Source organism: Mchenga conophoros, linkage group LG15 (assembly GCF_057382185.1).
Source record: "Mchenga conophoros isolate Kocher_MC1m ecotype Shallow Benthic linkage group LG15, M_conophoros_male_GT1.1, whole genome shotgun sequence".
NCBI classification, from domain to species: Eukaryota; Metazoa; Chordata; class Actinopteri; order Cichliformes; family Cichlidae; genus Mchenga; species Mchenga conophoros.
The window spans coordinates 10,127,692-10,140,794 of NC_140540.1; the positions used below are offsets into that span (position 1 = coordinate 10,127,692).

The following is a 13,103-nucleotide window of genomic DNA, read 5'->3' on the forward strand; positions in this document are numbered from 1 at the left end:
CTCCTCTCTTGTGTGTTCACTAATGCGTTTATTTTCACTTCTCTGAGTGTTGCGCTGTTTTGCTTGACTTGATCAGATCTGAACAAGTAGCCTGACTTAAGCCAGCTTCGCGAGCTGCTTTAAACCAGATGTTTTGCGGTAACACGCAGTAGTTCCGTGCGTAACCGCATCCACACAGCCTTCATACCTTCTACCGACGCGGATGTCCAGCTTCAAGGTGAGGATATGTACCAGGGCATAATGACAAGCAACCACGGACCCTCTTCATACGAGGCCGGATTTCTTCATAACGCCTCGGCGGGCACCTCTCCGGTTTATGTCCCCACCACCCGGGTCGTCACACCCATGATTCCTGCGCTTCCTTACCTTCAGGCGCCCGGTGCGTCGCAGCAGAGCAGCCCGGCGTCGAGCCACTCTGCGTGGGCACAGCCGGGGGCAGACTCGGTGCCCTCATACAACCACTCCCCGGTGTCTCCGCGCTTCACTTTCTCCACCAGCCCGCCTCTGTCCTCCGGGGTGGCCACGGCCCGGGAGACGGCAGTTTCTTACACAAGTCCGCTGAACATCTCCGCTAACTGTAGGGATCACTACAGCGCTCGCGGTCTGAGCGGGTCGTATCACAGCCCTTATTCGGCCTACATGAGCCCTAACGTGGGCGGAACGTGGCCGGCGTCCCCCTTTGACAGTCCGGTTCTCCACGGTCTCCAAACTGGCGCTCCTCCTGGGACAACAAGACACCCCAACATAGGTGAGGAAATAAAATACACTTTTACACAAATACAGTGTTTCAGTATTTTAAGAAGGAAAAACGCACAAATGAAATGGATTACAAAAGGGAGAACACAATTATTTGTTTAATTTAGAGATTAAAAGTTGGAATTAATAAGAGTTAATCGGCGAAACTAAAAAATATAAAAACGTGCATTAATTATTAATGGTCAATATCAATTTTGGCTCCATTTTGTTACTTTTACGCGGTTGTAAAGAGGCAGATTGTGATTTTAAAGAAAGGGTAACTGAATTTTAAAACATTAACACCATGAACAAGAATATATGTTTTTACTCATATTTACACATTTAACGTACAATTTCTGATAGTTTATAAAGATATAAAATTATATAGACTTCGGGAAAATCTTCTAAAAGTTCACGTTTTTACATTTATGCTGATCACAAATGAACATTTTCACACAACCTAAATTGAGATGCATTTGAGTGCAAATCCACACAGTTTTATATCTATAATAATTCAACAAAATTAATAATACGTTTTATAAGCCGTTTTAAATGTGTGGCACACATCTCTAAATCCCTATATATATCTATACCTAACTATATATCTATGTATGTATGTATGTATGTATGTATGTATGTATGTATGTATGTATGTATCTATCTATCTATCTATCTATCTATCTATACACACACACACACACACACACACACACACACACACACACACACACACACACACACACACATATATATATATATATATATATATATATATATATATATATATATACATATGTATATATATATATATATGAACACGCATCAGGCTCAATCCAAACACCCAAAGTTAGACTTACAATAGTTAAACATAAACAACATACAGGAAACATGCTATTTATTAGTTATGAATGAATCTGAGCAATATTATTGGTAAGATTGAAATTAGTATTTAACACAAGTGGAGTTGATAACACCATTTGCGGTTTATGAGCTGTGTTTGACTGTGGCCTTTTGGATCAGGACAGATTTTACTTGCTGGGAATCTCATCCATGCGTCACATATCATCAATCATTTATTAAAGAAGTCTTTCACGATTCTTATATATATATATATATATATATATATATATATATATATATATATATAATTTAATTATTATTTAAAAAGACATGTTAGAAGTCACTTTAAGGTGAACAGATTAATCTAATATCTGACCTTTATGTACTGGATGTGATTTTGGCCTGTAGCTGCAGCCTGCAGTGTACTCTGAACCATGGATGACGGAGATTTCACAACACATTCATTTTGCTTAGGCTGTCAGATTTTGTGTGGCTCACGTTTTGCATAGTCTGCATCACCAATAAGCACTGTGTTTGTTTAAACTGTCTTCCCCCCCTACATCTAAAGTTTCTGAACTTATGCAGAACGATGGTGGGCAACATCTTTTAATTCAAACGTGCACAACTGGCCACTTTTCCAGTTCAGTATCCTCAGAAGTAACCAGTCGTTATCGCTCATTCTTCACCACATCAGTTATTATTCACAGCTGATTAACAGCTCATTACTTCCTCATTTCTAAATATCATGTACAGTTTCCATCTGCCACATCCCCCCTCCCCACCCCCCGACCCTCAACAGTTTCATGGAGAAAAAAAAAAGCATCTCTCAAATTATCTCTAAAAAAGAGAGATAACAGCATTGATCCAAACGGAGCTCTTCATCTTATTACAATCACACTCGTCACAAAGACCCCTGTGTTCACTCTGATTTGGTTTACAAGCGTAACAGTAACACCTCACTGTTGTGCAATCTCAATAAATTCAATCAAGTCTCTGTGTTTAATTAAGAGGCTTTCAGCCGGGTGCCGAAAGCACATTGTTCTGGGGAAAGGGAAACTCCCTCATTTGTTCCGTAAAGATGGAAAAGAGGAAATAAAATCTAATCAGAATTCATTCATTAATCAACGCACAGAAATGCTCAGTGACATTTAGCTTGAATGGATGTGAGGGCACTAAACTAAAATCAGTTTTGATCTTCAAATGGAACAACTAAATTCACTTTAGTTTTGTCTTTTGAGCAAAGCTATCATGGTCGTGTTAAAATTGCAAACCATAAATATATTGATTGTAGAAAACAACAATATTGGCATTTATTAAGTGTGGGATACAATGCATGGATTTATTTATGCTTAAATTGAACAATCCTTTGCTCAAGTTTAATTAGATTGAGGGGGGGGGGGGGGATAACTTTTCAACTAAAGGACAGCATAATTCATCGATATTTCAGATTCTAATATCTATGTTATGACTCTGATAAATTCCTGGAAGTCATGAAAGCAGTTTAGGTGGAATTTGTATGAACAACATGGAAAAAAATACAAAAATTCTATTAAAGTAAAATCTAACAAAGTACCCCTAAAATCAGGTTAAATTGTAATAATTAATATGCGTTAATAAAATATTAATATAATAAAATGTATTTTACTAGGTAAAGCAAGAACAGCAAGGTAAAAAAAAGAACAAATTGAAGGCTTAAATAAGGTATCAAAAATAAACCCTGAAAGAGGTGATATTTTAATACAAATATTTTATTATTATGCATTCAGGCATGTTTAGTCTTTTCATTCTTTCACTCATGGGGCCAATTAAACAGTGTTGTTGGATAATGTGTAACAATGTGTCCTATTTCGCATGCTGGCCCCCCTTTTTTACATTTAAAAAAAATCTTTTTAAAAAAACTTTAAAATCAGAATTTAAATCAGAAAACTTGAGTGGAATACTTAGTACAGTATGTACCCTAAAATTTTGCCATTGCTGAAAATTGAACTGTTAATTTACAGCAGTACATTATTATAATTATTATTGTTTCTTATAGTAGCTAATCACGCTGTGTTGGCCAGCATGTTGAGTTAAATCACTTTTCTTAATTGAAGTTTCATTGAAATTTCAGAAAGATTTATGACTTAAATGATAATCTGATTAATTAATCTGGTTATGTTTCCCAAAATGCAAAAGTGTAAAATCCCAAGAAAATACTCAGAAAATACTCATTCTATTAAAGTTAAATCTTTTAATGTTAAAAATAAGTTTACAGATACAATCATTATCTTGCTGACTTTAGCCTTTTCCTTGTAACAGCTGACACCATGTACACTCTGTATTTCTATTTTCACTCCTGGCCTAAAGCATTTGTGTCTGGGTTTTTTAACCGCACTATGATAAACGCTGACATATAAACAGTGGGCATGAAAACTTCCATTTAGATATTTCTTTTGTGTATTGTCTCATGTTGCTGCGTTGTGTTGGCTACAATTGCTGCCTCGCTCAAGGTTAGCTCGCCCTGTCGTGTCTGTTTGGCTCTCAGCCTTGAGGAGGCCTGCATGTGTGCAACTGCCTGTCCGGTTGCACAGCGCGGCGAGGGAGGAACACATGTGGGCCAGATTTACGCTATCTGAAGAAGAGCAATTATGCACAGCGAAGTGTGTGTGATTAAAACACATTAGGATTTGAACGGGACGTCCACAGTTAATACGTTGCTGTTTTCTGCTGTTTATCAAGGTGCTCTCAGACCTGACACGTATTTTAGATTACAGCTCGTGCTGGTGGTGGCATTGCTGAAATATGAAGAAGGACTAGTAGTGTTCTCACCTCTATTCCAAAGATTGATGTCTCCTATCCCAAATAGTTAAGAGGTTCTTGGGAGACACTTTGTTATGTGCCAGATGAGAGAGTGAAGATTACATTTATCACATTTATCAGATGTCCCGCTAAGTGAAAAAGAAAAAGAGAAAGAGGTATGATAGACATTTCAGTAGGACTGAGCTCTATTCCATCTTTATTTCCAGCCACCCTTTATCTCATGGGGGTGGGGGTCGGGGGGTTGCGAGCTAAGGAAGGACTCCAGGTTGCGGTTGTGTGGGCCCCTGAGTGGAACCAGCCTGCACCTCCTGCTGGTGCATGAATGCCACTGTACTGCTTGATCACTGTCAGGGTCTGAATGTACAGGAAAGCAATGGATTTTTTTTTTTTTTTTTTTTTTTATCAGCCAAAAAAAAAAAAAAAAAAAAAAAAAAAAAGGAAAGCAATGGATTTATATTTGCGGTATCAGAGCGGCTGGAGGTTAATTTCTCTAAGAAGTATTGTAGCATAACTGTTCCAGTAATATTTGAGTGTTACTTCAGATCATATTTTGTATTTTACTTACAAAAGGTTAGAAATGACCAGTGGCCCCATCTCAAGAAAAAGAACTTTTTGGCTTATATTTGTCATCTCTTATCAGATTTGTTTGATGACTTCGCTGAGGGCCGAGAGTGCGTGAACTGCGGAGCGATGTCAACCCCCCTCTGGAGGCGAGACGGTACCGGTCACTACCTGTGTAACGCCTGCGGGCTGTACCATAAGATGAACGGCATCAACAGACCTCTTATCAAACCCCAGAGACGGCTGGTTGGTCACCCACGATTTCATCTTCTCCTTTAGCAAGTCCTGTAAAACAGATGCTTTCATCTCTTTGCTAAATGTCACTCCACTGACGACCGACATGTTTTATCTGTGGCAGTCTGCCTCGAGGAGGGTGGGCCTGTCCTGCACCAACTGTCACACCACCACCACCACCCTGTGGCGACGAAACGCAGAGGGGGAGCCGGTCTGCAACGCCTGTGGGCTCTACATGAAACTCCACGGGGTAAGAGAGAGAACAATGGGAGAACTCTTGCACTCTTCTTCTTTCGGGTGCTCCCTTTAGGGGTCGCATCCATCTCAACCTATCCCTGTATCTTCTTCTGTCACACTTCTTCCGTGGTCTTCCTGGCAGCTCCACTATCCCTCCTCTACACATGTCCAAACCATCTCAGCCTTGCCTCTCTAACTTTGTCTTAAACTTGCACATATGATGGTTTGCAAAATAAAAATTAATGCAGAACATCTAAATGAAAAGACATTAAGAAACTGCATCAAGTCAGTGATCAACTTTTCCTTAAAAACTGTTTTCCAGCCTTTTTGATTGTTTAATGTATATTAATACAACCTGCGTTTTCTTTAAGGTTCTTTCTTTGTCTTTGTGTCTCGACAGGTCCCTCGACCTTTGGCTATGAAGAAAGAGGGGATCCAGACCCGCAAACGCAAACCTAAGAACCTCAATAAATCCCAAACTGGTGGGCTTCAAAAACACACTTGATTATATTTGTGTTTCTATTTAAGAGCAAGCAGGAGCAGAGCCGTAAATGTCGTTTCTCCCCTGTGTTCTACATTAGAGTGATAATTTTCTGCTGTCACCTGTTGTCCTTTGTACTTTCAAACCGAAGAAATAAACGTTTTTAGATTTATCAGTGCAAATGTGATACAGGTTTACGTATCAAGGATGGATCACATGTGTACAACACCTGTAACCTCACCTGTGCTGTACCCTGCAGGGACACCAGGCAATGAGGGGGCTCCGATTACACCCAGCAGCACTCCCCGCGCCTCCACCACCTCCACCACTACCACCACTGCAGAGGAGACTCGCCAGATAAAGACGGAGCCAGAAAATCACAGCTTGTACACACATCACAGCTCACATGCACAGGTGAGACACCTCAATGGCGAAATCTTTTGGTAGACATTAGTGTAAAAATCAATGCCTCCCTAACCACGTGTCACTCAGAGGTAGTGGGAAGTGAACAGAAAGATGGCAAAAATTCCACTTCTCATCACCTTCTCCATTATCTCTCCAGATTTCTGCTTTGCCAGCCTACATGGCAACTCAAGGAGGCCCCATTCCCCTGAAGATGTCCCCTGGGGGGCACAACGGGTCCTCTGGCTCCAAAGCTGAACCCTGGAACAGCCTAATCCTGGCTTAGAAAAAACCTACAACCCAACATCTCAAAAACCTACCTAACCACAGAATACCTATTAAAGTCTCCTGACAGACTCTGGGTTCAGACCATCTGTTTCCTGCCCGCTGTGCAGCGTTGTCAGTGCAGGAACAGAAATCTGGGAGCTACTACAGAAGAAACGAGGCCTTACAGTGCTGCACACACTGTGTGTGAACTCAGAGCAAACAAGGACTTGAATGGACTTTGTTATAGAAATCTGAAAGAAGAGCAGTGACTAGATTCACTCAGTAACACGACAGAAAACTTTTCGTCACCCTCCTCGACAGATAAATACTGTAACATAATACATGACAATAATAGTTATAGTCATTTTTTTTAAATTAACTTTTTTTTTTTTTTTGCATATGATTGTGGATATTTTGCCAAAAAGGAAAAACATTAAAATACACAAAAAATGTTTAAAAAGAAAATCACAATTTTTAAACTTAATGTAAAAAGTTGCACCACCAGGTTTACAGAAAGTGTATTTAAAGGCCAGCTCAGATACATGTATATAAAAGAACCAGAAATATAGTAGAGTTGATCACTTTCCACTGGTTGTATCAAGGCAATTCAACAATAGACTTTCCACACATTTTTCTTCATGGTGCTTAAAGCTTTGATTTTTTTTTTTTTTAACTGTGTGGGATAAAATCTTCCCTTGGATTCATCCAAAGAAACTGGCACGCTGTTTAGGGGAAAGTACAGTGCCTTTTAGGGTTTGCAGGTTTAATTAAACGAGTACTTTTTTGTAGTTCAGTTGTAATGTAATAAGATTGCAGCAGACGCAAACTATTAAGTGTTTCTATGCAGGTTAAATTCAGCAAACTGAAACAATGAGCGATCTGTTATACTCTTTTCAAACTGCAATAGAAGGTAAAGCAAATATAAAACAGGTTATATAGAGTGTCCCAGGGATCCACGGCAGTGGGCCATCCTGCACAACAGTATGTTTTGTCATTGGCAGATCGGTATTTCTGCTGACAAGAATCTGCAGTTAAAAGGCAACTGTGTAATTAGCCCATCTAACCTTTGAATGACTATTCCCCCCTAAACTTACTTTATGGGATCCACCACTCCCCAGTGCCAGTTATCCGATCGCTACACGATCTACTACTCAGTGCAATAATAACAGCTCCTTATCACTTTCTTCCATTCAAAGTATGAAAAATACACGTCAGTATTGGCATCTCTTACAACACATGATAAACTACCTGCGCAGGAAGAGTGCACGTGATGATTGTGATGTGGAGGCCACATAGCTCCCCCTGCTGACAGATGCACAGGCATGCAACCACTGGACTTTAATTAAAAGGTTTAGCGCCAAACCACATCATTATCATCACCGTCATCATCGGATTACCATCTACTATATAAGGACTGACCAATAAGCTGTATAAAGGATTAACTGTACAGTATGTTAGCATTACTTCAATTTGCTTTCTAAAAGCATGGAGGCAACCATTGTAAATGTAGGATATTGCTACTGCTTCTATGTAAAAACTCCACTCCAGTATGATCTGTGACATATTGTAGACAAAGACACTAATAAAGACACAGCATTTTGACATAATGCAAACAGTATGCAAAGGTGGTGGAATTCATTCTGTTTCTAATGACAGTGTCTTACAATAACTTCATCTTCTTCTCAAAAGCACGTGGAGCCTTTGAGTCCTCTTAATTTCCCAATTTGTAAAAATTGCTCTGTGATGTTCACGGTGTTTTTGGTAAAAAGCTGAAGGGCACAGTGGTTAAAGTCCTCAGTCAACTTTTCTCTGATGACCTCTGCACACTTGTCCTGTACCAAGTCCCTCCAACACTGCTGAAACGCAAGTCTCATTATATCCTCGAGGCCAGCATCACATGCTTGTGAGCTAAATGTGTAACCAAGTGCAAAAACACGCCCTCTTTCTAAATATTCCTGGAGACTTTCGGTACTCATCGAAAGCAGAACTTCTGCAGAGTCGATCAGTGCCTTCACCCTCTGCGTCAGGATTTTTTTTCTTCTCATGCGCTGGTTTGCTTTCAAATATAGAACGCATGCTTTTAAAATAAGTCTTCCTGTCCTGCTTCTGCATGGTGGCTGCAAAGTGGATGTTTTCTTGTTGAGGCCCCAGCAAGCGCTTAAGAAGAGAAAACACAGTTTCACACAAAAGATTAAGATCGGTGCTCATTTCAGCTGCTTTAACATAACTCTCATAGTCCACAGTTTGATTTAGGCACTCCACCTGTTTGTAGTTAACACCCTGAAACAGATTTTCTCTGGTTCCTCTAAAGCCCAAGCACTTCATATGGCCAATATGAGTCTTCACTCCAAGTGCATTCCACCTCTCCAGAGCCTTATGAACCAAGTTCAGCATGCACGGGTTGGCATATCTTGCCAAACTTGGGCTGTTCACAGTGAAGATGTAGCCCTTTATGTCTTCAGAGAAACTCTCTGACTCCAGAAGTTCCTGGGTTTGGCTGATAACGAGGTCCTCACTATGTTCTCTATAGTTAGGATAATAAGGCCCGTACATGATAATCTCCTCCTGTCTTTCAATCACTGCCCAAGAATGCTGTTTGTCGTCTTCACAGCATTCATCAGTGATGTCGTGGTGAAACTAAAAAATTACTGTTCACTGAGTCATTGAGGAAAAAATGATTTGTGGCTTGATTAAATTTTAGATACTCCAAAACTTTCATCCCAGATTGCTGTGCGTTAGCCCAGGATGATGTCAGCTCCAAGAGGAGATTGGTCCTTCTAGTTGCACAGGCTTCACGTGTCCAGGGGTGACCACAGCTTGTCCTGTGATGCAAATATATCCATTATTAATGAATTTCACACAAAAGCCGGACAATGAGCACGGTGGCACGGTGGTTAGTACTGTTGCCGCACAGCAAGAAGGTCCTGAGTTCAATTCCACCATCAGGCCGGGGTCTTTCTGTGTGGAGTTTGCATGTTCTCCCCGTGTTTGCGTGGGTTCCCTCCGGGTACTCTGGCTTCCTCCCACCGTCCAAAGACATGCAGCTTGTGGGAATAGGTTAATTGAATAATCCAAATTGTCACTAGGTGTGAATGTGCGAATGAATGTGAGTGCGAATGGTTGTCTGTCCCTGTGTGTTAGCCCTGCGACAGACTGGCGACCTGTCCAGGGTGTACCCCGCCTCTCGCCCTATGACAGCTGGGATAGGCTCCAGCGACCCCCGCGACCCTGAAAAGGATAAGCGGAAGCGAATGGATGGATGGATGGAGCCGGACAATGACGATGTTAAACCTCGGTTCTTTTAAGGACATCTGTAGTTTTATGGGAACTGTGTCTGGTACTGATGAAGAGCTAAAACTTGTTGGACACTTGCTGTGTGAATGGCAAAGAAAAGTGATTTAAGTGACCTGGTTCAGGGACATGAGATGGTTGTTGATGCCAAAAGAGCTCAGCCGAATATTTCAGAAACTGCTGCTGGGATTTTCCCACACAAAAATCTCCAATGTTTACAGTGAACAGTCAGAAAAAGAGAAAATAGTTGTGTGAAAAAGTCTTGTTGATGTCAGAGGTCAGAGGAGAACGGCCAGACTGCGCTGAGTTGATAGGAAGGCAACAGTAAATCATATAAGTGATTGCTACAACCAGCATATGCAGAAGTGCATCCTTGAATGCACAGCACCTTGAAACAGATGGGCTTCATCAGCAGCAGAAGACCACACCAGGTTCCACTCCTGTCAGCTAAGAACAAGAAACCGAGTCCACATTTCACACCTGCTCACCGAAACTGCACAACAGAAGATTTGAAACATGTTGCCTGGTTTGCGGACTCTCCGTTTCTGCTGCAACATTCAGATAGTAGGATAAGAATTCCGGACTACACGGACGCATGGATCACTCGCACCTTGTATCAATGGTTCAGGGTGGTGCTGATGGTGCGGGCAAATATTTTACTGACACAGTTTGGGCCCCTTTGTACCAATTTAGCAACATTTAAAAGCCACAGACTGCCTGAATTTTGTTGTTGACCATTACCATCCCTTTAAGCCCACAGTGTACTGATCTTGTGATGGCTGCTTGCAGCAGGATAACACACTGGATACGTTTTTATCAAACTGTACCAGCTATAGCTGATATTGTTGGATGAACCGACCTGTATTATGTGGTCACATTTCTTCTTTTTTATATATAGATTTAGTAGTTAACTAAACAGACACTACTTGACTCAATAACTCTTCATTTCCCGCAGGTAACATATTATTGAACTACTTGTGTGACTACATTTGGTTCACTATTGCCTAAAACAAAACAAATACACACAACAATTTGTGATCGTCTTGTTACAACACCTGGAAACTATTTCACATTGGAAAATCCATCCAGTCTTCTCACCTCAGCCAAACTTATAACCCTTCTTTGCCAGGCTCTGTCTTAATTTAGGATCTCCAGACAGAAAAAGCCTCATAACCTGATCTGTTGCACTACATTTTTTCAGCCAGGCTGTCATTTGTCAGTACGTAGCTCCTCCTTCCAGTAATACTCAGGCCTTTGTGGCTATGACCTAAACATTGCTGAAGAGCTGCTTCTTTTATTAAACATCAGCCCTCAGGAGTCTTTCCTCATAAAAGGACAGAGTTATTTATGAAGTCTGCTCCCATCTATGATATATTTCAGTTAAAACAGCTGTGTGGTGCTTTTCACTGTGTAATTTTAAACAACGCTGACATATTTTGTATTTGTATTTTTAATCTGTCTTCTAGGTGTTTTCCTTCCTGTGGTTTCAGTTGACGGAGGTAAGCGAGTAGAGGCAACTTGTCTTGGCAACTTGATTTTTTTTAGAACTAATTTGCATATGTGCTCTTTTATGTGTGGTGCTTTTCTAACTGTGTTTCAGAAGACATTTTTTAAAATATTCAATCAATCAATCAGTCAATCAATTAATTTATTTATAAGCACTTTCAAAAACAACACAGGTTGACCAAAGTGCTGGACATAGTAAAAAAAGAAAAAGTAGATCAAACACACAAAAAGAACAAAACAAAACTCTGTCAAAATTAAAAGCTACAGAGTAAAAATGTGTTTTCAAACGGGTTTTAAAAATGTCAAGTGTTGGAGAGACCCTAATTTCAAGAGGCAGACTGTTCCAAAGTTTGGCTGCAGCAATCGCAAAGGCCTGGTCTCCTCTGTTTTTTAGCCTGCTTCTAGGGACAACTAGAAGCAACTTATCAGCTGACATGAGTTCTATTAGGAGTATTTTTAGTTAACAGATCATAGAGGTATGACGGAGCTAATCCATTTAGAGATTCAAAAAACAAGCAATAAAATCTTAAAATCAATTCTACAACGTATTGGAAGCCAGTGTAAATGAGCCAAGACTGGGGAAATATGCTCATGTTGAGCGCCTGTCAAGATTATTCATTTAATTTTGGGGGGATTTTTTCTTTCTTTTTTTGCTGATAGATTTTGGCCTTCACTCTTAGTACTCAGCTATCAGGCCGCTCATACAACTTGTTAGTTTTAAAGCTTCCGAGTTTAATGGAAGAAAGTATTTTTTGCAAAATCCAAAGCTTAAAAAAAACCGAGGAAGAGAGTAAGTAAAGTAAAAAGTCCTTTCCTGGTTCTGTCTTAGATCATCAAGGTCAGTAAACTCATATGGTGCATGTTGCCACAGCCAGAGGTGCCAGACTGCAGCGTTCTCATTCAAGAAATCTGTGTATCTTCATTTGAGACATAACGTTTAAGATCTGACACATTTCAAACTGTCAAAGGAAACTTTATTGTCATCCCAGTTGTATATAAGTATACAGAGAGATGAAATTGTGAAGCTTAGGGTCCACAGCTTAAACATACACATTATGCAAGTAGAACAAGACAAGAACAGTGCAAGTATGACATACAAAAACTCAAATTACAGGTAACTTGGTAATATGGCTACAAAAGCTGTTTGTCTTGTTGTATATTTTTCACATTAAATTGAATTCCTCTCACACTGACTGCATATCTTGTCTTGTAATAGATGTAATGAATTGATTGTCATCTTAAGAAATTTTAAGAAAGCAAGAGAAACTATGGCTCCAGTCCATATATAGGCCCCAGTGTTCACCCATACAGGTGGCATCTCCCTTAGAAAGTGTTAAACCTACTTACTTTGTGTCACACTCCAGCAGTTTTCCAGTTTTGCAAAGAGGAAGTAACCATGAACATCAGCGGTTGCTGCATCTCTTTACACTCTGGAACACAGCAGAGGTAGGGCAGGTGGGATTAATATTGGTAATAACATTCAGACATTTTTGGCTTGCCTGGAGATTTCGCTCCTCCGTACATGGTACATTTTGGATAAGTCGGTATTTAGTCGAGTCTACAATTAGCTCAGCTGACACCTTTCTACATCATTCTGGTCATGTAGGGGATTTAATTCATACCGCCTGAATTATCCTGTCATAGACAAAGAGACTCTGGCCCTTGTGTGAGCAGTGCAACATTGAGAAGTTTGTGTGTTCCTCTTGTGGTCTACACAGCGCACAGCCCTCTAATTTTTCTTCTGCTCATT

General features: G+C 40.3%; 1 protein-coding gene and 1 pseudogene across 1 annotated transcript; one reads left to right on the forward strand and one right to left on the reverse strand.

The window, feature by feature from the left end:
• gata4 (GATA binding protein 4) lies at positions 1-8,174 on the forward strand. The gene is made up of 6 exons (XM_085247260.1): positions 1-748; positions 5,015-5,181; positions 5,294-5,419; positions 5,807-5,888; positions 6,147-6,301; positions 6,450-8,174. The coding sequence occupies exons 1-6, from the start codon at positions 226-228 to the stop codon at positions 6,573-6,575; spliced, it is 1,179 nt and encodes a 392-aa protein (XP_085103386.1). The 5' UTR covers positions 1-225; the 3' UTR covers positions 6,576-8,174.
• Positions 8,175-8,238: 64 nt separating this feature from the next.
• LOC146557785 (uncharacterized) lies at positions 8,239-9,275 on the reverse strand (annotated as a pseudogene).
• Between the last annotated feature and the right edge of the window lie 3,828 nt (positions 9,276-13,103).